Consider the following 24,704-nt stretch of genomic DNA (forward strand, 5'->3'; position numbering starts at 1 on the left):
GTGGCACATGCCTAATTGTGGGGCTACCTTTGTTTCAATCAGACTTGCCCTTGGAGACTGTGGATCTTGGCTGCACCCATGTGAGTGCAGACCCCAGTGGTCTCCTGGGGACTCGAGACGCCCACAGGACACTGCGGTCCCCCCCAGAGGTGGGTGTCTTGGGCTGCCTCCACGTTCACCGACTGGATCCCCAGAGTGTCCTGTTACCCAGGCATCAGTGCCTCTCCCAGGAGAGAGAACCCCAGACTCCTACCTAAGCGGGGACGGCAGGCTGATGACCAGGCAAGGCTCATGCTGGACCTTGGGCCTCGGACGCTAGTGGGAAGCTCTCCCCGAAAGCAGGAGGCCAGTCCTGCATTGTGCTGACCTTTGTCCCTCGTGGACACTGCCAAAACACCAGCCCCACCTCAGACACCTGCTCCCAGGTCAGCTCCCCGACCTGGCCGTTAATGTGTTTGCCTCACCTTTGGAGTCAAACACTCCAGCATGCCAGCCTCAGGCCAAGCCTCCGCTCCTGCTGGCTGGTCCAGGCCTGTGGGTCCCCTTCTCATCCCTGGTCTGCCGAGACTTGAGTCCTAGGCCCCTCATCTCTCAGCCCTGCCTGGCTTCTTTCCTTCCTGGGTGGGGCTGTGGCCACTCCCTTGGCATCCTGGCTCCCTGGAACCGAGGGGACCCAAGGGGCCGTGTCTTCCACGTTGAGCCCCACGGTCATCCACCTGCTGTCCCCCATGTGGCTGCTGGGTGCCACTGGAGGAGACCCGGTTCTCAGATACAGGCCCCCAGGCCCCCTGGTCCTCGGGGAGCTTGTGTTCACCAACAATTCAGTGTTGGAGGCGCTGTTTCTCCTCTCCTCCCCGTCAGCCATCCAGTCCTGCTTCACTCAGAGCTCGGGCTCTCTCAGGAGCGGCCACCCGTCCTACCTTCTGCCCGTGAGTGACACACATTTGCCAGAACCCGTTTCTGCAACGATCTTTCTGTCCTTCCTCCGTGTGTCTGGCGAAGGGAGTCCTTCTCGACCGTCTGCCCCCAGGTGTGGTCCTCTTCTGCCTCCGTGGGGGTCTCGCTCTGTAAGTGATGTGTTCTTTGCCTTTCCCTTGTCACCCAGCTGTCCCACACTTCCACCGGTCGCTCAGCCCCGTGGACTCCACCTCTTTATCTTCCCCTGAACTGCTTCCTCCCTCCATTCCCCATCTCACTGCCCTTTGTTGAGGACCATATCATTTCTCGCCTAGGCCTTTGCCACAGACTCTAAATTTGCCCCCTGCTCCGTTCTACCCAGAAAGAGCCTTTCAGGTGCGAGCCAGTGGCCTGACCCAGCTCCCGTGGACCTCACCAGCTTTAGTCCCTGGTGCTCCATCCTGTGCCGGCCAGGTGTGGTTCTTAGGACACATCTGCTGTGACAGGACCCTCATGCCTTTTGCACAGGCCCCTCCTTCCTGGGAGGCTGTGCCTCACCGGATGGCGCACGCACTCCTCTCTTCCCCTCCTCTTCCTCTCCGACGCCCTCCCGGTGCTACCAGCAGAGGCTCATACCTCTGTGTTGTCATTTACCTCGGGGCAGAGCATTTATCACACCACGTTTCCAGTGTTCATCAGCACGTTTGGCTCCTCTCTTGAGGCCGCCGGCTCCTTGAGTGTAGAGATGGGGGTTTTATTTGTCTCTGCTCTTTGGTGCCCGTTGCAGAGCTAGCCCACGATTGGTATTCCCTGAAAGCGCGTTGGACTAGTGCATCTCGTTAATGAACATCTTTTACGTTCCTTCATGGCGCTGCTGTTTTTTCCTGTTACGTACTTAGCTGGGGGGCTGAACCGAGATCATCCGTCGAGGGTTTCCAGGCTGGACGTGGCTGCCCTTAAATCCGTGTATATTTCTACCCCGGGACCCTCGGCCTTTCTAATTCCTTCTATTTCTCTAGCCTCCGTATCAGCAGTTATCTTGAGGGGTGGCCTGTCTTGGGTGAAAAATCTTTACAAACAAGTACAATTTGATGTGAAATGTCCTTGGGGACAATAACCAGCTAAGAGAGGATGCAAATTTCACAATCAGAGTGCTTCAGATCAGCTTCCTCTTTGCCTCTCTGGGAGGCATTTTGAACACTGCAGCAGGAGGTTAGAAATCAAGGGTTCCGTCTCATTTTGCCGCTGAGCCTGTGTGCGCTCACAAACAATGGCAAAAACATTTCCTTCTACTATTTTTTTTTTTTAAAGCCGCCCAGCCTCTCCAAAGAAGTCCACCGGGAAATACAACCCGGCCTCTCTTCCACATCCAGAGCCTAACTGGCTGATGTCCAAGTTGCTATTTGCAACGAAGATACCTTTCAGAAGAACGAGGGCAACCAGCCCATCCTCCGGAGGGCTGCGGGTGCCCTTTTCATTTTTAATGAAGAGCTCTAATTGGCTAAATCTGGGCACTTCCTTCGAGCAGGTAGCGGGGTAAGTTGCAGACCACACGCACGAGAGAAAACAACACAAACAATTGACTGAGGCACACATCTCTGCTGGCGCTCACTGGGCAGTCATCGAAAATGAAGGTGTGGGAGCCTGTTTAATGACACGGAAAGCTATTTGCAGTGGTTATGGGAAAAGATTAGGTTACAAAACAGCACTGAACGGTCTTGTTTTTTTTAAAAACCAGATACATACAGGCACAGAGAGAAACAAACCTAGAAATGTATAGGCCGGTGTGTGTTTACCTGTGGATGATGGGGCGAGGGACGCTTTTCTTTCCTTTTTGCCTGCCCGTATCTTCGAAATTTCCATAATGGATCAGAGTTATGGCTCGAAACAGGAACAACGGAGGTTGATGATAACAAACCCATCCCCCACCAGCCACAGCAACAGTTCACGGAGTCTCAGAAATGGCTAGCATTCCAGGGTCCCAGAACGCGCTCAGATTTTCCATTGCCCTGTCCGGGTACAAGCAGCGATCTCAGGAAGTATGTACCGAGTACCTCCGAGAGGGTGAGTCTGAAGGACAGGGCAGGGGTGGTGATAAAGTGAGAACAGTCTCGGGGGCCTCCCGGACCTGACCTTGTACGTGTCAGTGTCTCTAGTGGAGAAGAAATGGCCCAGCGAGGACAGCAGCACCTAAGCTTTGGTTCGACTGTGTGGGCAGCCCAGCTTCGGCTGAGTCCTCTCCTCTGAGGGCAGATTCTTGCTGTCCTGACAGGCGACTCACGAAGGCCTGGGGCCGGTGTAGACGGCCCCTGTCAGGAACCAAGGGTACATTCTCATCTCGGCCTGCCAGAACGACTTGTCTCTGTCTTACGGGGATTAAGGAGACACTGTATTGTCTGAACAGCCTCTGATACAAAGCAGCTTGGGCAAACACTAACACCCCCCATCCCTCATCGCCGTCTTTGATGATGATTGTGGTGACAGGCTGTTACAGCGGCCTGAGGTTGGCAGGACACAGAAAAAGGAGCTCGAGCCACAAGGCAGGAGTTAATAAAGACGAGCCCATCGAGGGCTGTTGAATTAATGTCATTTTAACTTATTTCTAAGTGGGGAAGTAGGACTCTGAGCCCACGTCCGACTCACGGCTCCCATCTACCTTCCAGCATCTTCCTGAGGCACCGCCTGGCAATCTCCCAGGTGCAGAAGTCCACAAGAATGCTTTTCTGCTGTTTACTTGCTCTCTTCCCCGTTGACACGACCCGCCAAGCCTCGCTGCATTTTGTGAGGCCGGACCTGCTCAACGCTGGCCGTCATCTGCCCCCCTCCTCCCCATTACTCGTCTTTTTATTTATTTATTTATTTTATTTATTCTTGAGAAAGCGAGTGTGCACATGAGTAAGCAGGGGAGGGTCAGAGAGAGAAGGAGAGGAGAGAGCATCCCAAGCAGGCTCCACACTGTCAGTGCGGATCCCAACTTGGGGCTCGAACTCACGAACCATGAGATCATGACCTGAGCCGAAATCAAGAGTCGGACGCTTAGCCGACCGAGCCACCCAGGCGTCTCCCCCACCCCCCCCACATTACTTGGTCTATACAAAGCTTTCAAAGGAGGTATTTCACAGCCTCTGGATCTGAGCTGAGAGGTCTCTAGTACTTGATCTTTGAAGTTATTTTTAAAAAAGGTTATCTGTAGTTTTTGCGACAAATCTGCATGGTAGGTGGAATTTGCAGGTGGGAAACTTGAGGCTTAAAAGACCAGTGACTTGCATGAGGGCCATCCGGGCAGGAAGCGGCAAGGCGGAGATCTCAACTACTCTGGCTTCAGAGCTGTCCGTCAGGCCACCCGCCTGCCGTATCATTTGTTAAACTCTCTCTCTGAGCCAGGCACCGTGCTAGGCATTTTCCAGAAGTTACTTCTGAACTTTTCATTCAGCCATGGATCCACTCGTTCAGGAAGTGGAGAACATCTTCCAAGCAGCCCCTCAGGGCGGGGAGAAGTGTGTCTTCTCTGAGCGCTTCACAAGAATTTCTGGATAAACTTGCTGCAGGACCCAGAAGGCAGGACAAGGCAGGGGAGGTCACCAGCCTCGTGGACTTGGTCCGTGGGGCAGGTAACAGCAGCCTGCTTCTCACCCGGCCACGCCAGCAGCTCTGCACGCAAGCTCCCATTTTCCCCAGCTGGATTCAGTTTTTGAGGTCTGGGCAATGATCTCAAGGTTAGGGACGTGGGAGATGACGGTGACCCCACAGCCAGCACACCCCGCTTGGGATGGGAACCCCAGCTATCACTGGACAGCTTCATGATCCGGCAACCACCAAAACATGGAACCGTGTTTCCTATCGCCGGGGGTCGCTGAGGTCCTTGGACAGTCCCGGCTGCCTTCGCCCTTCTCCTTACGCGATTGCCGGCCAGTCCCTCTGACAGGCAGAAGGGGTTTCATGCGAGATGACATACGCAGGGAGTGTTATGAAGCAGTCTTGTTGGATCATCGTTGCTGCTCCGTTTCCTCCTCAGGGTTGCCATGCGGGCTGATGGGCTGGAGACACTTCCCCGGGGGCAGGGTGATTGGAGCCCCAGGGCGGGGTCCATGGGTGGGGGTGGGAGCGACTGTCTGGGTGCCGGGCAAGTGCCAGCCTGTGAGGGGCAGGGGACGCGGGGGAGAGACTTGGGAAGAAAATACAGCCGTGTTTTCTAATGAAGCCACTGCAAGAAGTTTCCCTCCTGTGGATAGACTCCCCAGCTGGCTCCGAATGAGGGACGGGGAAGCCACTGCCCCAAGACTTTGATGGAGGAGCTGTTCCACTTTATTTCCCTGGCCTTCTGCTGAGGCTCTCCTTTGGGGACCTGCCACCTGCCCCTTTCTGTTCTGTGTTTTCTTCTCTTTCCCTTTCTTCCGAGATGCTAAGCTGCGAGACTATCAGGCATAAATGTTTACAGTTGAAAGGGCTGACGTGAATGGACAAATCCTTAAGGGTAGGGGGGAGATTGAGAGAGAGACCAGCCGGCCATTTCAATCCTTACGGTTTCTCTCTGAGCAATGGCCACCACTTAAATTTTTTCTGAAGTGACGGATGGTTGTGGCTGGTGATGATGTTGTGGGCACATTCTCCCCGGACTGCAAGCGAAACCCTGCATTTTGGCAAACTGAGAAATGATTTAAGGAACAGACTTTGTGAAGTCATCTCCACTGTGTGCCCCACTTGCCCCTGAAGTAGTATCTAACTTTCTAGAATCTTCACCAGCATCCCTTCATCAACACCTGGATGAGAGAAAAGTTTTATGTCTGCAGGTATGTACGAATTTTTAAGGTGAGGTAAACTTTGCATATGGAGGATGGATTGCACAGGTCTTAAGACTACAGTTGTATACATTTCGACAAAGGAATGCACCTGTGTAAATGACATTCCAATGAAAATGTAGAATATTTCGCTGTCTCCGGAAGTTTCCTTGCGTTGGCTGCCACTCTTCACCCACAGGCAATCACTGTTCTGATCTCTCTCATGGGTTAGTTCTCTAGAATTTTCTCCTTTTTGGTGTCTGGCTTCTTTTGCTCAGCATAATGTCTTTGACATTCATCATATCGTTGCGTGTGTGAGTAACTCGTTGATTTTTTTTTTTATTTCTGAGTCATATTTAATTGTCTGGATATACCACAATTTCCAAATTCCCTCTTCTATTGATATTGATGGACATTTGGGTATCTCTGTTTTTTGGCTATTATGGATAAGGCTGCTGTGAACATCCTTGTGTAAGTCTTCTCGTGGACATATGTTCTCGTTTCTCTTGGGTAAATACGTAGAAGTGGAAGAGCTGGCAGGTGTATATTTAACTTTAAAAGAAATTGCTGAACATATTAGTGAAGTGGTTGTATTATTATGCAAAATACAAGAGTTCTGGCTGATCCACACTCTTGGTGAGATTCAGTATTTGTCGGTGTTTTTGACTTTAGCCACTCTGATGGGTGTGAAGCAGGAAATTTTTCCTCGTGGTTTAAAAAAAATTTTTTTTCAGTGTGTATTCATTTTTGAGAGGGAGAGAGAGAGAGAGGGCACGAGCAGGAGGGGCAGAGAGAGGGAGACACAGAATCCAAAGCAGGCTCCAGGCTCTGAGCTGTCAGCACAGAGCCCGACGCAGGGCTCGAACTCAGGAGCCGAGAGATCATGACCTGAGCTGAAGTTGGACGCTTAACCGCTTAACCGACTGAGCCACCCAGGCACCCCTCCTGGTGGTTTTAATTTGCATTTCCTTGATGATTAGTGATGTTGAACGCCTTTTTGTTTGCATCTTGGCCATTTGCATATCGTCTGATCAAGGCTTTTGCCCAGAGGGTAAAGGTTTGACTTGGCTTCCATTGCCTCTTCTAATTCCTGACAGTGGGTTGTAGGTTTTCAAATGGGACTTGGCAAGTGATCCGAAAGCTGACGGATCTACCTGAGAGGCCATCAAGGGTCAGGGAAGGGGCATAGACACCTGTAATAGAACATGTCTGGAAGGTGCTGGCTGGAGATGTGCAGGGACTTCCCGACTGTACAGGGTGTGTGAAAAGAACTTAGGTGAACAAGGGAGAGGTGATCGTTCAGCATTGGTGTCTCTTCCAACACTTGGCTTTTGGCAATTTCCACTGTGTGCCACCTTACTTGCAAAACATGGGCCCTCGATGGGACTCAGTTTCCTGGTCTGTAGATTGGGGATTCTCATGCCTTGCGGGCTTGCTGGAGGACCATCGGAAGTAAGACCGTTGGAAGTGTTCAGGAATGCGTGAAGTTCAACCAATATCAAATCGCCCGATGGGGGCGGCCCCTCTATGACACCTTGCTCTTTAATATCCTTCTGATGCCTCAGACTCCTGTTGAATCAGGCCATGTGTCCTCCCCTCAATAAATCAACCACTCCTCTGGGGTGTGGAAAGAGCACACAGTTTTCCGGATTATGTATCAACACCCATGAGCCTGGCACCTTGTGTAGGTAAACCTCCTGTGGAGACATTTGGAGTTGGTGCGGGGACTTTGAACAGTTATCTCTGCTTGAACCTGGCCAGAGAGTGCCTTTCTTGCCTCGGGAAAAGTCATACTTTCTTCCTCTCTGCCTGGATTTCAGCTTGCCTCGTCTGAACTAGAAAAGCATTGTCCAATAGTTCTCTTCGGTGATTGTTAAGGAGATTAGCTGCTTCCACAGGTCTGGCGCTGGATTCTGAATGATTTTTTTTACCAAGTTAAATTAATCCAACCGGGACGAAAAAAGTAAACATGCATGCTTTTTACTGATATGCTCATGAGGGAAGGAAGTCTTCCTCACTTCCGTTTAAAGCAAGTTAACTTCAGACAGGGGGGAAAAAAGAATCAAGCTTCTACTCATCCTTTTCTCATTTTAATTATCTCAGATTTAAAAAAGAGGGTCAAGGAGAGGAGTCTGATAATAAATAGGGCGAGGCTGACAAGCAGGCTACTAACGTGAAGAGAGTAACTTTACTGGAACTTTTCTTTTTGGGAAAATCTCTTCAAAAGGCTCCTAGATTAAAGCTCTGATATCCTTTTTTGTGTGTTGAATTCTGAATTCTGAAGCTTGCTGGTTGGAAGGAAGCACAGATAATTTTTCTTTTTTAATCCCAGGAACTCAGAGACTCAAAGGTTTTAAAGTCCTGCACCCATGGTGAATTGCTGACTAAAAGGGGTTGGAGCAGAAGTGGGTCCCGAGGTGTGGAGACCATTGTCATCAAGAGTAAGAAAATGAAATGGCTCTGTATGTAGGTCAACGACCCCCTCTCTACTGTAAGGTAAAAAAATTAAGGATGACCTAAAATCTACTATGTATAAAAAGATTCTGGAGAAGGTAGCTCTTTCTTGTCAAAGTGATAATATGTTTATACTACCTGAAGCCAGACCTCCTCGGAGTCTAACTTTAGGGGGACTCTTTAGAGCTGAAAAGCTGTGGTCGAAACCCCAAGCCCTTTCTGACATCTATTACCTTTTTATCCTTCAAGGTAGTTGGCTATGTTATTGTAGAGGTGTTCAATGGAATCCGCAAGCATTTTCCATTATAATCATTGATATCGAAGGGATTCTAAGTCAGCTGTTGCATAGTTCTGCCTGAACTTCTGGTATATTCATCACTTATCTCAAACTTTCCCCCAAAAACCAGGATTTAAATAAGTCAAGACTGTCAAATTAAATCACCAGGGAGAAAGATTCATACGGAGAGACACATAGAGGCGGACGAGGGATGCGAAGAAGAAGAAGAAGAGGAGGAGAAAGAGGAAGACAAAAGAAAAGAGGTTTAAAAAGCTCCATGTTAATACAAAGGCATTTGAAAAGTCCTTATTAAACAATGTCCTGGACCTTTATGATTTCTGAAAAACCACCTGAAGCCAGGAAATTAGTTTCTATCACACAGTGGATAAGCTGTAGCCCTAACGGTCTGCATATATCTCAGCTCTTTATGACATCCAGATGTGAGCTTGTTGGCTTGTCAGAAGAGCTATTGATGGAATTCACAATATTTTGTGCTCTGAGTAGGTGTTTCTTTCTCATTTCTTAGTAAAAAGCAGTATTTTTCTGATACTGTAAAGCGGGAGGCTGGAACCTAAGGTGTGACGCAAACTTAGTTTTTAAAACTCTTTTTATTTTTAAATTATTTTAAATTTATGGAAAGAGTTGCAAAGATAGCACAGAGAATTTCCAAATGCCTTTCACCCAGCTTTCACTAACGGTAAGCTAGAAAGTAGAGAATGCCTGCAGCTGAGGACAGAAATGGATCACAAGGTTTGAACTTACCAACATGATTGGCAAACACTGAATTTCTTGACCTCCCAAAGGGACTCTGAGCTCCCAGAGTGGGACACAGTGAAGAGGTCCCAGGCAGAGCCCAGTGACTCTCAGAGTTGAGGAGATAGATATAGGGGTCTGGGGAGGCCAAGGCAGGTAGAGTTTGCCAGGCAGAGTACTGGGCAGGGGGTGTCTTCACAGAGAAAGAACTTTGCGGAGTGTCCCCTTGCGTATTCAGTTGAGTATTGATTACTGTATGTGTGTGAGGGAACTGCTCAAGACTGGAGAAATGGCACCCCAAAAGAGAGGGAATCATACCCATGGTATGTAGAAGTTCAGGAATAGTGTCTGTTCTCAACAACCAGCGTTTAAAACCGCATATATAATGGGGCATGGTTAGATTACTAAGAAGGGTGTGGTCTCAGTAGTAGGGAAAAAATTAACTTTAGTCTTAACACTGCTCTGATCCTGCCTAACAAAGCTTAAAAGCAAGACCCAAGAGGATCAAAGTGTTTCCAAGTAACTTTACATTTCAGAGTAGAGATCAAAAATATTGATAGGTATAGAAAAATATCCAGCACCTGATAAGATAAAGAGAAAAAACAACAACAACTCAGTCAACTAAAACTGACCCAGATGATAGAATTAGTGGACAGGAACTTTAAAATCGTTATTAAGACCATTTCCGTATGTTTGAGAAGCTAAGAAAAGGTTGAACATATTAAGTAAAGGTGTGGAAGATACGAAAAAGACCTAAGATTGGACTTCTAAAGTTGAAAACCATAATGTCTGAGATGAAAAATACATTAGATGGGAATAATGGCAGATCAGGTATCTTAGAACAAAAGATAAACCAATTGGAGAAGAAAAAAAAAATGACAGCACCAGCGAGCTGTGGAACAACTTAAAATGGTGTCATATATGTGTAATTGGAGTCCCTGAAAGAGAGGAGGGGATCATACAGAAGAAATGTGAGGAAATAACTACCAAAATTTTTCCAAATATGATGAAAATTATAAGCCCTCAGGTCCAAGAAACTCAAGGAATCTCAAGGATAAGAAACATGAACAAACTACATCAAAATACATTATTACCAAACTGCTTATAATCAGTGATAAGGAGAAAAATTTTAAGCTGGGAAAAGGACATTATTACAAAAGAACAAAAATAAAGAAGACAGAAGACTTTTCACTAAAAAATGTTAAGTTGAAAGACAATGGAGCTATGTGTTTAAAACACTGAAAGAAAAAAAAAAAACCCTGTCAACCCAGAATTCTCTACCTAAAAAAGCACTTTTCAAACATTCAGGTGAAATAAAGACTTTTTCAAACACACAGACACTGAAAGGATTCATCACTATAAGAAATGTTGAAGAGAGTCCTTCAAGCAGAAGGAAAATGATACTAGGTGACATTTTTGATCTCTACAAAGAGATGAAGGAAACTGGAAATAAGAACTACCTGGGTAAACATACAAACTTTTTTCTTATTATTTCAATATATTTAAAAGAGTATGGGCTATTAGAACAAGACAAAATTTATTGCAGGAATTGTAAGTAAAATATGTGATACCATTAACACAAAGGCTAGGAGGAGAGAAATGGAAGTATGCTGTTGTACTCTATCTGAAATAGTATAGTTAATACTTGAGAGCAGGCGGATATAGATGTATACACTATAAACTCCAAAGCAACCACTAAAATAACACAACAAAATTTTTATAGAATAAGTCAAAAAAGGAGACTAATGGAATCATAAAAATTCCTTAATTAATACAGAAGGTAGAAAAAAGAAGATACAGTAAACAAAGAATGGATTGAAAAAAATAGCAAGATGTTTGATTTGAACCTAGCCATATCAAAATCACATTAAGTGTAAATGATGTAAACATCCAATTAAAAGGCAGACTATCAGATTGGATTTTAAAAAAAAGATCCAATTACAGGCTGCCAACAAGAAATCTACTTTATTTATTTATTTATTTTAAAAAATTTTTTTTAATGTTTATTTTTGAGACAGAGAGAGACAGAGCATGAACAGGGGAGGGTCAGAGAGAGAGGGAGACACAGAATCTGAAGCAGGCTCCAGGCTCCGAGCTGTCAGCACAGAGCCTGACATGGGGCTCGAACTCACGGACCATGAGATCATGACCTGAGCCGAAGTCGGATGCCTAACCGACTGAGCCACCCAGGTGCCCCAAGAAATCTACTTTAAAAATAAAGGCAAAAACTGAGGTTGACCTTCAATCATTTGTCAGCAAGAAAACCTTCAGTCCACAGTCCCTGAAGAGCTGAATTCTGCTGATGATCATATGAGTTTGGCAGCAGATTCTTTCCCAGTTGATCTTCATATGAAACCCTGGCCCTTGTTGACATCTTGATTGCAGTCTTGTGAGTGACTCTGAAGTAGAGAACCTAGCTAAGCAATTTCCAAACTTTCACCCACAGAAACTTTGAGATAAGAAATGCGTGTTGTTTTAAGTCTCTAAGTTTATGGTGATTTTTTATGCAGCAATAGATAACTCATGCAGATGGAAAAATGTATACTATGATAACACCATTCAAGAGAAATCTATATTAACATCAACTAGATATATTAATAGGGGACTTAGTAGATTTTAGAGCAAAGAATAAAACCAGAGATAAAGATATCTTTTCATAATGATAGAGGTCAGTTCTACATAATAATGCTAAACATCTGTGTACTTAATAACAAGGCTTCAAAATATTTGAGGCAAGAACTGATAGAACTATAGAGAGAAATAGACAAAATGATTATAGTCAGAGATTTCAACACTTCTCTTTCAATAACTTGTAAGACAAATAGGCAGAAAACAGAAAGGAATAGAAGTCTTAAATGACAGCGCTAGGCATCTTGACTCATTTGGCATATATAGAACACTCCTCTCACACCCCTCTCAATAACTGTGGAATACAAATTCCTGTCTAGTGTGCATAGAACATTTGCTAAGACAGAATATATTTTGGATAATAAAAGAAGACTCAAATTGAAAAGGAGTAAAGAGATACAAAGTAAGTTCTCCTACCACATGGAAATAAAATTAGAAATCAATACTAGAAAGATATCTGGAAAATACCCAAGTATTTGAAAACTAAATAACACACTTCTATATAACTATGGTTCAAAGAAAAAAATCCACAGACAAATTAGAAAGAATTTAAAATAGATCGAAAATGAAAATATAACGTTAGCATTGCAGGATTTAGCTAAAGTAATACACAGGGGGACATGTACAACACCAAAAGCACGCTTATACTAGAAAGTAAAAAAAAAAAATCATCAAATCAATGACATTAGTTTCTATCTTCAGAAACTGGAAGAAGAGCAAATGAAACTCAAGGTAATCAAAGAAGGAAATATAATAAAGACCATAGTGGAAGTTAGTGAAATAGAAAACAGTAAACAAACAAACAAACAAAAAAACAATGAAATCAAAAACAAGACTGATCAGGGAAGAAAATAAAAGAAACAATATAATGAATTCCAATATCATAAATGAGAGTGGTGATAATACTATAGCTTTTAAAGATTAAGGGGCACTGGGTGCCTCAGTCGGTTAACCATCCAACTTCGGCTCAGGTCATGATCTCGCGGCCTGTGAGTTTGAGCCCCTCGTCAGGCTCTGTGCTGACAGCTCAGAGCCTGGAGCCCGTTTCAGATTCTGTGTCTCCCTCTCTCTCTGACCCTCCCCTGTCATGCTGTCTCTCCCTGTCTCAAAAATAAATAAACGTTAAAAAAAATTAAAAAAAAAAGATTAAAAGGATAATAAAGAACAACTTATGTCAATAAATTCAACAACATAGCTGAAAGAGATAAATTTCTTGAAAGATACAAGCTATCAAAGCTCACCCAAGAAGAAATATTTTCAGTAGTACAATAGCCATTAAAGAAATTGAATTAATAGTTAAAAACCTTCTCATAAAGAAAACTCCAGGCCCAGATTGCTTCATTGATGAATGCTACCAAATATATTTTTAATTTTTTTTTAGAGAGGGAGTGTGTGAGTAGGGGTGGGGGGGGGGGGAGAGAGAGAGAGAGAGAGAGAGAGAGAGAGAGAGAGTGAGAGAGAATTCTAAGCAGGCTCCATGTTGAGCATGGAGCCCAATATGGGGCTCAATCCCATGACCTTGGGTTCATGACCCAAGGTGAAATCAAGAGTCAGATGCTCAACCGACTGAACCACCCAGGTGCCCCACTACCAAACATTTAAGAAAGAAATAATGACAATTTTATACCAGCTCTTCAAGAAAATGGTTGAGGAAGAGACACTTTCCAACTCATTTTTGAAGCCAGTGTCACTCTGATATGAAGACCAGATAAAGACATTACAAGAAAAGAAAATTACAGACCAATATCTCTCATGAACATAGATACATAGTAAAATTTTTCCAGCTAATCAGACCCAATAATTTATTAAAATGGATAATATTCATGATCAAGTGTAGTTTATCTCAAGATGGCGAGGTTGGTTTAACATTTGAAAAACTATCAATATAAATCATTATACTAACAGACTAGGAAACACACTGTATGATCATGTCTAAATATGCAGAAAAGGTATTTGAGAAAATTCGATATCCATTAATAATAAAAACTCTCAGCAAGCTAGAAATAGAGGGGAGCTCTCTCAATCTGAAAAAGTTCATCTACAAAAATCCAATGTCTAATCTCTTACTTAATGGTGAAAGACTTAGGCTTTCCTCTAAGATCAGGAATAAGAAAAGTTGTCTGCTGTTACTACTTCTCTTCATCATTGCCCTGGAGATACTAGCCAGTGCAATAAGGTAGGATAAAGAATAAAGTGCATCAGCTGAAGAAGTAAAGCTATGTTTATTCAAAGATCACATGGCTGCCTGCATAGAAATCTTATGGAACTTACAATGAGTTATGAGAACAATTAGTGAGCTTAACAGGGCTCCAAGATACAAGATCAGTATGGAAAAATAAATTATTAATTTTGTATAATAGCTACACATGATCAAAAATTTACAATAAAAAATAGCATTTACCAAGCACCAAAAATAAATATTTAGGGAGAAATCTGACAAATATGTGCCAGCCCTGTACACTGAAAAGTGAGAAACACAGCAGAGAGAAATTAAAGACCTAAAGGAACTGAGAGCTTTCTTGTGTTTATTATGTCCATTCTCCCCAAATCTATAGATTGACCTATGGGTCAACTGGGGAGATTCAAGGTTGATTCTGACCCCAGTCCAGAACCCTGCAGCTTTTTTTTTTTAAATAGAAATTGACAAAATGGTTTTCAAACTTACATGGAAATGCAAAGGAGCTAGAATAGCCAAAACATCTTTGACAAAGGACGACACCCAAGAACCTACACTACCTGACTTCGAGGTTTCTTATAGAGCTCTAGTATTCAATACAATGTGGTACTGATGTCAAAATTGACAAACAGCCCAATAAAATAGAAGACAAATATAGAGGAATGGCTCTACCACGGAGCTCTGGTAACCTTGTGTGTATCCACACAGGCTGTGCAAGCAAAGGTCTTGAAGCCCTGCTGATCTAAATCTTGGCAGGAGTTGTCCTTCTTGGTGTGTGGGATGAGGCATTGGCACCATTGGCCAGTCCTCTTTTCACGGTGTACATAAGTGATAAATGGTCTGAACTTAAGAGTGGCTCTTTACCAGTTGAATCAGTCAGGCTTTGTCCTGTGTGTACACTTCAGAGAGTCCAGAAATAAACCCATGCACATGTAGTCAGTTGATTTTAGACAAAAGTGCAAAGGCAATTCAGGGCAGAAAGGAAAGACCCTTTGACAAATGGTGCCGGGACACTCGGACATGTGCATGCAAAGAAGAAAGCTTCGATCTATACCTCACACCATATGCAGAAATTAACAAAAAAATGGGTCACAGACTTAAATGCAAAATGTAAAATTATTAAATTTATAGGGGAAAATTTAGGAGGAAATGTTTGTGACTCTGGGTTAGGCAAAGATTTTTTTATTTAAAGATATTATAACCCAAGGTAATTTCTAAAGAAAAAAATTGACAAGCTGATTCCACCAAAATTAAGAATTGCTATTCTTTAAAAGGCATTTAAAAAATGTTTATTTATTGTGTGTGTGTGTGTGTGAGAGAGAGAGAGAGAGAGAGAGAGAGAGAGAGAGAATCCCAAGCAGGCTCCGTGCTCAGTGTGGAGCCTGAGGTGGGGGTTTAATCTCAGGACTGTGAGATCATGACTTGAACTGAAATTGAGAAGATGCTTAACCCACTGAGCCACCCAGTCGCCCCTAAAAGGCATTTATTTTCCTAAAAGGCATTTTTAAGAGAAGACAATACAACCCATAGGTTGGGAGATAATATTTTCAAATTATATGTCTGATGAGGGGCTTGTATTCAGAGTATATAAAGGAATCTCAGATTTTAAGAAAACAACCCCATGTAAAAAAAAAAAAGGAGGGGGGACACAAGATTTGAACAGGCACTTCACTGAAGAAGACCGATGGGTGTCAAATAGGTACATGAAAAGATGCTCAACATCACTTGTCGTTAGGGAATTGCAACTCAAAACTACAACAGGATATTTCCACACACCTATTAGAAGGTCTACAGTTACAGAGTTTCCATAAGCAACCACTACCGAGGATGTGAAACAACCAGAACATTCGTACCCTGCTGGTGGGAGTGCAACTTGGCACAACCACTTTGGAAACAGTTTGGCGGTTTCTGAAAAGGTTATCTTTCAATCGCATGCAGGCCAGCCATTCCACCCCTAGGCACACGTCCGGGAGAAATGGAAGCAGACACCCGGACAGAGGCTAGTACACAAATGTTCATAGCAGCTTTATTTGTAATAGCCCCAGACTGGAAACAATCAAGTGTCTTTCAACACACGAACGGATGAACACATTGCGGCAGTCCCATACCGGGGAATACCACTCAGCAATGGAAAGGAGTGAATTATGGAACCACGGCACAATATGCTGAATCTCCAAGTAATCGCGTTGCATGAAAGCAGCCAGACAAAATGTAAAACACTGGCAAATTCAGACTAAATTATAGGGCTAGAAAAGCAGATTAGTGGGATAATAATGGAGGAGGGGAGGGGCATAACAGTGGGGCAGGGAAACATCTGCCGGTGATGGGTGTGCTCACTCCCTTGATTGTGGGGATGATCTCGTGAATGCATATTGTCGTGAATGCATAGGTCCAGATTTATCAAATTGCGCACTTAAAACAGGCGCAATCTGGGGCGCCTGGGTGGCTCAGTCGGTTAAGCGCCTGACTTCAGCTCAGGTCACGATCTCGCGGTCCGTGAGTTCGAGCCCCGCGTCGGGCTCTGGGCTGACGGCCTGGAGCCTGCTTCCAGTTCTGTGTCTCCCTCTCTCACTGCCCCTCCCCCGTTCATGCTCTGTCTCTCTCTGTCTCAAAAATAAATAAACGTTAAAAAAAAAAATTAAAAAAAAAAAAAAACAGGCGCAATTTACTGTATGCCAATGACACGTGAGGAGAGCTGCTTTAAAAAGTATATGTTTAGGGGGTGCCTGGGTGGCTCAGGGGGTCAAGCATGGGACCCTTGATCTGGGCTCAGGTCACGATCTCGCAGTTGGTGAGATCGAGTCCCCCGCAGGGCTCTGCCTCTGACTGTGCTGAACCAGCTTGGGATTCTCTCTCCCTCTCTCTCGGCCCCTCCCCCGCTCCTGCAGGTGCGCGCTCTCTCAACGTAAATAAACGTAAAAGAACATGTACGTATAGTTGGCATATTTTTTCCTTCAGGCACCCTCGGGTGGTTCTCCCGTCTTTCTCAGTCCCTGCTCTCATCTCGAGTGACACTGGTCGCTGGTGGCCCCGCCTGGGTCACCGAGAGCCCAGTGGCCCCGCCTGCTCTCCAGACGGCGGTTTTGGTTAATCCCCACCACCGTGATAGAAGGCCAAGAAATCGCAACCCCGAGGGCAGCGACCAGACCATTTTGGCTGACGGAGTGTCACGACGAGCAAACGCCAGCCGCCTGCCTCTCCCGGGACTTTGCGGGCCCCGCGGGGACAGACACCCCGCGAGGGGAGCCGCGGGGGTCGGCCGGCAGCTGCAGAACTTCCCGATCCCCGGGCCCCGGGCGGGCGCCCGAAAACGCGGGGCACAGCTCGGCTTCCTGTGGGACTCCGAGGCCCCGCCCGAGGAGCTAACCATTTATGTCACACTGTGACAATTATTCTGCATAAAATTATCATTAAAAACCCTAATTTTTCAGCCTCCAACGCCGCCAGTGGCCTTTTAGCATTCGTCAGCGCCGGCGTCTGCAGGCCTGTGATCACCCCGCTCATTACCTCGGTGCGGCGCCTCCCGCCTCGCGCTCGCAATCAAGCGCTAATTACACCCGCCCGGGGGCCGGGGGGCCGGGGGAGCCGGGGTCCGGGGTCCGGGGCTGCGAACTGGGGACCGGGGCTCCGGGGGAGTCGGGGTCCGGGGCTGCGAACTGGGGGCCGGGGGGGCCCGGGGAGCCGGGGTCTGGGGCTGCGAACTGGGGGCCGGGGGGCCGGGGGAGCCGGGGTCCGGGGCTGCAAACTGGGGGGCGGGGGAGCCGGGGGAGCCGGGGGAGCCGGGGTCCAGGGCTGAGAACTGGGGGCCGGGGGTCTGGGCCGCAAGAAGGATCCAGTACTTTGCCGGGCGCGGTGGGGTCTGGGTCTGGGGTCCTAGGGGCTCCGGGTGTGAGTCGCGACGCAGGGGCTGGGGTAGGCGCTCAGGTCGATCCGGGGTCCCGGGCCCGGGGTCAGAGGCTTAGGGTCTGGGGCTGACGGTGGGGGCTGACGGGGTCTGGGGCGGGTGGTGGGGAGTGGGGACCGAGGGCGGGTCGCGGTCCGGGGTCAGGGCGGGGGACCAGGTGGAGCGGGCCGTGACGGACCGCGGGGACCCCGGAGGTGGCCGGGGCCGGGGCGCGAGTCTGGGTGCGGTGAGGGCGCGAGGTGTGTCCCGGATTCTGGGACACAGGACGAGGCTGGGTCCAGGGTCCAGGGACCGGGCCGGGGACCCGTTGGGTCCTGAGGATCCGCGCAGGCCTTGGGGATCTGGGGGCGGGACCAGGGGCGGAGGCCGCGGGGTCTGGGGCGGAGCCTGGAGGCGGGGCCAGGGGCAGAGGGCGTGGCCGGCCTCTGGAGCCTTGGCCCCGGATGGGGTCAGGGTCTGTGGCCCCCGCCCGGGCCGCGTGTCCTTACCCGAGCGAGGCGGCGGTTCGGCAGAGGTGCAGGGGCGCCAGGCCCTCGGCGCTGAGCAGGTCGGGGTCGGCGCCGTGCTGCAGCAGCAGCTGGGCGCAGGCCGTGTGGCCCCCCAGGCAGGCCTCGTGCAGGGCTCCCTGGCCACCGGGGCTGGCGTCGGGGTCCGCGCCGCGGCTGAGCAGGTGGCTCACGCAGGCCGTGTGGCCGCGGGCCGCAGCGATGCACAGAGGCGTGGTGAGCTCACGCTTGTACTCCAGGGTCCAGAGGCCTGGGGGAGAGGAGAGGTACAGTGAGTGGGGGACCGGTGGGGGGGCCGTGTCCCTTAAGGCCCAGCTAGCGTGAAACCATCTCTTAGAAGTAGCTACCGGGTGGACACGTAGGTACATAAAGAAAGATAGACGGTACAGAGGTATGTAAAGACGCAGACGGTTGGGACCAAGAACCCCAGTGAGTTCCAGCTAGAGGCACAGATCTAGCTAGGCGCACAGAGAGAGAAGAGAAGACAAGAGAAGAGAAGAGGAGAAGGGCCATCTCCCACCCTAGGGTGACAGGTGCAAAGACAAAGGCAGAGGGGCAGAGAGAGATCTCCAGGAAAACTGAAGTGGAGGAAGAGGGGAGGAGAGTCTCACAGGCCCAGGAGAGGGAGATGAAGACCCAGGAGGGAGAAAAGGAATAAAAAGAAGGTTAATAGGGTCTGGAGGGAGTGGACCGCATTGAGAAGCAAGAGGGGTCTTGCCAAATAGGGGGGCGACTGAGGACGAGGCGAGGAATTGAGGAATGGAGAGCCGGCCAAGTAGGTGGATGGTGGGAGAACGTAAGCCAGGAGTTCACATTTCCCAGGCTCTGAATTAGGGACAGCCTGAGGGAGGAAAGCGAGCTGTGGATTTTTCTGGAATCCAGCTCTCTCTCGTTGAACCCCAAACTTATCCCTTTATCATTAGCGGGAGAAGACAGTCGGCGAAACAAACTGACCCCCTGCACTAAGGTTGCTCAAGGAAAGGCCTTAGAAAGTTTAGTCCTCTTGGAAGCCACTGGGTTTCAGAAGCTCCCTTTGATGCGCTGTCCACATTCAGCACCATTCTGGTTTGTTTCTTTGCGCCTTTTAGGGTTGTGTGTGTGCGTGTGCGCGTGTGTGTATAGGGTTGCTCTTTCTTGACGGATGAATGGAGCAGGTGCTACACATTGTACTTCTCTGAAAACTTTGGGCTTTCAAAAGGCCCATGGAAGGTTGTTAGCGGCCAGGAGCGCTTGTGGAAATGGGGGAAGCAGTCCCTGGTGAATACACTTCAAGGGACAGGATTTCACATGGCAGGAATGCCTTCTGATAATGATGGAAGAATCGATACCATGGCTGTAATGAGCGGCAGAGGAGACCCTTTTCACAGGCCACCTCCTTCCTGGGACCCATGCTGAGCAGGTTTTGAAAGACCACTCATAATTACCTACCTGCATGTGGTGCAGGGTTCCAGCCTGCCCTGTGTCCCCGAGGCCCAGCCCGAAGGTTGTTGCACACTTAGGTGGGGGATGTGCCTGTCATCCCGGCAGTGGATGGTGGTGGCCAGCTGGGCCCTGGCACGTGGGCCCGCACAGGTTTGGTCTGCCCTTCCCAGTGAAGACCGGGCGTGATTCGGAGGGGGATAGATGCATATGGTCCCTGATGGTAACGGTGGGCTACATTCCTGCTCCTGGTTCTGACTGGACTCGTTTTCCTGAGCTGGGAAGTCTACTTCCTGGGCCAGGGAGGGCAAGGAAGGGGGGGAGCGCCCAGACTCCATCCTCTGGGGCACACCAAGTTCCCAGCCCAACTCCACCCACCCCAGCAGCTCCCTTCACCCACCCCTGGATTCCTGAGTCTTCCCAAGGACTGAAGGAAGGAGTCTGGGCTGGGCGTTGAGCTCAGCCGGAGCTTGAGGCCAGCACCTCCGTCCGGGTCCTGGGAGATGGTGGTAGGCTTCCACTTTCTTGAAGGTCTTCAAGAAAACCCGAGTTCTGAGGCAGCTGTGTGGACCACAGAGCCTGAATCAGCTGCCTATACCGCCCGCTCCCCGGTCCTGGTTCTGCCACCGGGAGGAACGTGGACACAGGCTTCTCCCCACGTGGCACATCCCTCCAAACGTCAGGTCCTCATGCCAACGCTGTCCTTGGACTGCGGCTGGCATTCCTTCCTGGGTGCACCGAGGTACTGGGGGGCTGGCCCTGTGAACCTGCTGGTGTACTTCCGTCCCCATGACTCCCTTCGGGGGGGCTGGGATTGGCCACCAGGAAGTTCTCATGTGGGAGAGGGTGCTGTTCGCAAGCCGTGTTTGGTCATCTCTGCCGCGTGGTCAGCTGCAAGGAGCGTCGAGTGGCTGAGCCCAGGGAGCACGGACAGCCGCAGCCCTGAGTGCCACCCACCCTCTCTTCCCGGTCCGCACGGAGGCCGTAGGCCAGCACTGGCACTCAGGGCTGCCCCATCCACGGTGACAGCTCACCGCCTTCTCCGTCAGCCTGCCCTGACTTTCTGTTGTGTGGGCGTGCCACACCATAGAAACCCAGCAGAACTCAGAGGTGGAAAGATTAAGGGAGAAAAAAGGAAGACGCCATTGGATTCAGACCATGGGTTAACATCAACACTTCTTTGAAACTGCAACGTTTGAGTGTGGTTGAGTGTGTCCAGGGCTGGGTGGTACGTAATTAAAAAAATTAGCATGAATCGAGCATTCAACAATTCACCGAGCCCTCCCCGACCCCGTAAGTAGACTTCCTAGCTCAGGAGGACGAGTATAGCCCTTTGGCCGTGTTTTGGGTTTATTTCCCTCTCCCTGTGTGGGGTATAAACAAGACCGTGTCCGTTCTTTGGAAACTGACCTTCCGCATTCTTTGCCTGCCGGAGCCCACAGGTCAGACACATGGGACACGGGACGCTGGCCGTTGGCCCACTGACCGCAGCGTCTCAAATCCTCTTAGTCTGGCAGAACTGTTGTGCCAACGCGTGAACCCTCGTGGTAAATGTGTTGCATCTGGACCCCCTGGGAAAAGGGTGCCCTAGGCGGAGTGCCAGCCGAGAAGGCCCTGGCAACAGCCTGGTGGTGAGGAAGTCTCATCATCCCGAGTGGGGTAAAGGGGTGTCTTTCTCCTTGGCGGGGGGGTCTCTTGCCGGCCCAGCACATAGCAGTGTTCAGGCTACAAGAATGCACTCAGACATATGACTTAGGGACCTCTGATTTCTTCCCCTCCCTCCGCCGTTCTCCGGCTCCCTTGGGTTCCGGGCAGAGCACCTGCTAAGGGCTCTCCCTCTGCTGATGCTGGCTGTGCCCCAGCCACCCTGCTGTAGCTGTGGTGCTCACAGGTTCCTAGAAGGCCCTCAAGCCGAGCTACAAGCCAGGGGACAGCTCCGGAAGCACTCGGACGTGAGGCGTTCCTTCTCCGTCTCCTGCCTCCCCGGATTGCAGGTGCAGGCACTGGTAGACGAGCACCCAAACCGATGCCCTCTTTGAAAGACAAGAGACGCTTCCAGCATCAGATGGGCACTTCTTACCATCCTTTTGGCCTTTCTAATTTGATTTCTCGCATCTCAGAAACCAGATGTCACTTATAAACATCCTTTGCTCGAGTGTGTGAAATGTGGTGGCCCCGTGAGCGGTCTACACCCTGGACTTACATGTCCAGCGGAGTGTTAGTGGCTCCTGAAAAACAACTAGCCGAGCTTTAAAGGAAAAGGGGTACCTGATAGTCCGAACGTGGCTGGGGATTTCACCTGCCACTCCATCTCATCCTTCTTGATCTCGAACACCACATTGGCATCCTGGAAGAACTCGTTCATGAGCAGCTCAAGACGGCTCAGGTCTCCCGTGGCCAAGGCAGCATGGTACTCGAGCACTGGGGACCCGGCTCTAGCTTGAAGCTCTTCCTCCATCTTCTGAAAGATGTGAAGCTCTCCCCTAACCGGCTCTGGCCATCTCTCCATTGCCAGGCTGCTGATTTCAGAAGAGTTCTTCAGGAAGGGGAAAGATGGTCCTATGGAGTGTGAGCTATTTCTATTGTCATTACTCAATTGTTATCCAGTTGGGGCTCGGTGGCGGTGTATTTATAACTCCTGCGGGCTCCGCTGTGATCACGGTTACTTGATATGATCAGCATCGTGTGACCACCGGGATGCCAGTGTGCTCAGCCAGCGCCTTGTGGTTATATAGATTCGACTCCCGGAGAGCGACACATCCATTTATCTCCAAGACAGCTCTGCACCCAAGGGCGGACACCCTCAAGTGGGCGGGGCTTCTCTCTCCTGCTCTATAGGATGTCTTCTTCCTTTTGACCTATCACTTTCTCTGCTGCGGTGAACAAGGGTGGGTGGATGTGTGCCCCGAGGGCTGTGTCAGCCCTGAGCACGTTTGAAGGAGGCCCAGCTGGACGCTACAAAAGACTAGGCTCTAGGCAAGCGTCCCTGCGTGGGTGGCTTCATAGGGCACACCAGAGATTCCCAGAGGCATCATCTGGGGTCCCTGGTGGCCTGCGAGTCTCTTCCAGTTGTTCAGGACTGACCCCCTTGCCGCAGACGGGAAATGCCACAGTTTTCTGGTTTTTAAATGAATGGTAATAGCTTTTTGTTAGTAGCTTCGTAATTACTCGTTGAAGTTTTAGTGAAGGGCTTTATTTTCTCGCCTAAAAATTAATGAAATCATTTTTTCTTATAATGTAGGTGAGACGCAGTTCTTACATCTTTTTTTTTTTCTTACTCTTGTTTTTTCCCTCCTACTAGGAAGTTAGAATGGGCCACTGTCGTTGAGTGGTGCCATCCTTCGCCATCACTGTGTGAGTTATAATAAAACCCTGTGACCAGAGGCTCGAGGGAGGACGGAAGCTCAGGAGGGTGCTGTCCGGATGGGCAAAGCGGAAGCGGTGGGACACATGCCCAGGACAGTTACACACACAGGGGTCCCGAGGGAGGGATAATAACAGCAGCCACCATCCAGTGGGCCCAGCGTTGGACACACACCCGTGGGGTCGAGTCGCTACGTGGATCCTGAAGCTGTAAACACCACAGAGACAACAGGACTTCTTTCGTACTGTTTTCCGCAGTGGTTGTACCAATTAGCCTTCCTACCAACAGTGCGCAAGGTTTGCTTTTTCTTCACATCTTCGCCAACACTTGTTGTTTCTTGTGTTTTTGATTTTCGCCATTCTGACAAGTGTGAAGTGACATCTCTTTGCGGTTTTTTGTTTGTTTGTTTGCGTTTCCCAATGATTAGCGATGTTGAGCATTTTTTCATACGTTTGTTGGCCATCTGAATGTCTTCTTTGAGAAAATGTCTACCCAGGTCCTCTGCTCATTTTTAATTGGATTATTATTACTGTTTACTTGGTGTGGAGTTATCTAAGTTCTTCATATATTTTAGATATTAACCCCTTATTGGATGTGTCATTTGCAAATACCTTCTTCCATTCAGCATGTTGCCCTTTTGTTTGTTGATGCTTTCTTTTGCTCAGCAGAAGATTTTTATTTTGGTGTAATCCCAGTAGCTTAATTTTGCTTTTGTTTCCCTTGCCAAAGGACACATATCTAGAAAAATGTTGCTATGATTGATATCAAAGAAATTACTGCCTATGTCTTCTTCTAGGAATTTCATGGTTTCAGGTCTCACATTTAGGTCTTTCATTCATTTTGAGTTTATTTTTGTGTTTCATATAAGAAAGTGGTGCAGTTTCATTGTTTTGCATGTAGCTGCCCAGTTTTCCCAATACCATTTGTTAGAGACTGTCTTTTTCTCATTGGATGTTTTTGCCTCCTTTGTGGAAGATTAATACTCTGTATAAGCATGGGTTTATTTCTGGACTCTGTATTCAGTTCCATTGATCTATGTATCTGTTTTTGTGTCATTACCATACTGTTTTGATTACTACAGTTTTCTAGTATATCTTGAAATCTGGGAGTGTGATATCTCCACTCTAGCTTTGTTCTGTTTCTTTTTTTTTTTTTTAATTTAATTTAATTAAAATTTTTTTTAATGTTTCTTTATTTTTGACAGAGAGAGAGACAGAGCATGAGTGGGGCAGGGACAGAGAGAGAGGGAGACACAGAATCCGAAGCAGGCTCCAGGCTCTGAGCTATCAGCACAAAGCCCGACACGGGGCTCAAACTCACAGACCGTGAGATCATGACCTGAGCCAAAGTCGGCTGCTCAACCAACTGAGCCACCCATGCACCCCGCCTTGTTCTTTTTCAAGACTTGCTTGGCTATTTAGGGTGTGTGTGTGTGTGTGTGTGTGTGTGTGATTCTCTGTACATTTTAGGATTATTTGTGCTAGTTCTGTAAAAAAAATGTTGTTGGTATAGGGATTGCATTAAATCTGTAGACCGCTTTGGGTGGTG

The 24,704-nt window shown here is 48.2% G+C and overlaps 1 protein-coding gene across 1 annotated transcript in view; it reads right to left on the minus strand.

Annotated features, from left to right (window-relative positions):
* Nucleotides 1-22,301, minus strand: part of ASB18 (ankyrin repeat and SOCS box containing 18) — a 42,539-nt gene extending 20,238 nt beyond the window's left edge. Inside the window, exons 1-2 of the mRNA XM_042997771.1 lie at nucleotides 22,061-22,301; nucleotides 18,356-18,623 (exon numbers count right to left, since the gene is read on the minus strand). Of these exons, the coding sequence (XP_042853705.1) occupies nucleotides 18,356-18,623; nucleotides 22,061-22,301 (509 nt within the window). The remainder of the gene's footprint in view (nucleotides 1-18,355; nucleotides 18,624-22,060) is intronic.
* Nucleotides 22,302-24,704: the final 2,403 nt, after the last annotated feature.

This window comes from Panthera tigris, chromosome C1 (genome assembly GCF_018350195.1).
Source record: "Panthera tigris isolate Pti1 chromosome C1, P.tigris_Pti1_mat1.1, whole genome shotgun sequence".
Taxonomy (NCBI): Eukaryota; Metazoa; Chordata; class Mammalia; order Carnivora; family Felidae; genus Panthera; species Panthera tigris.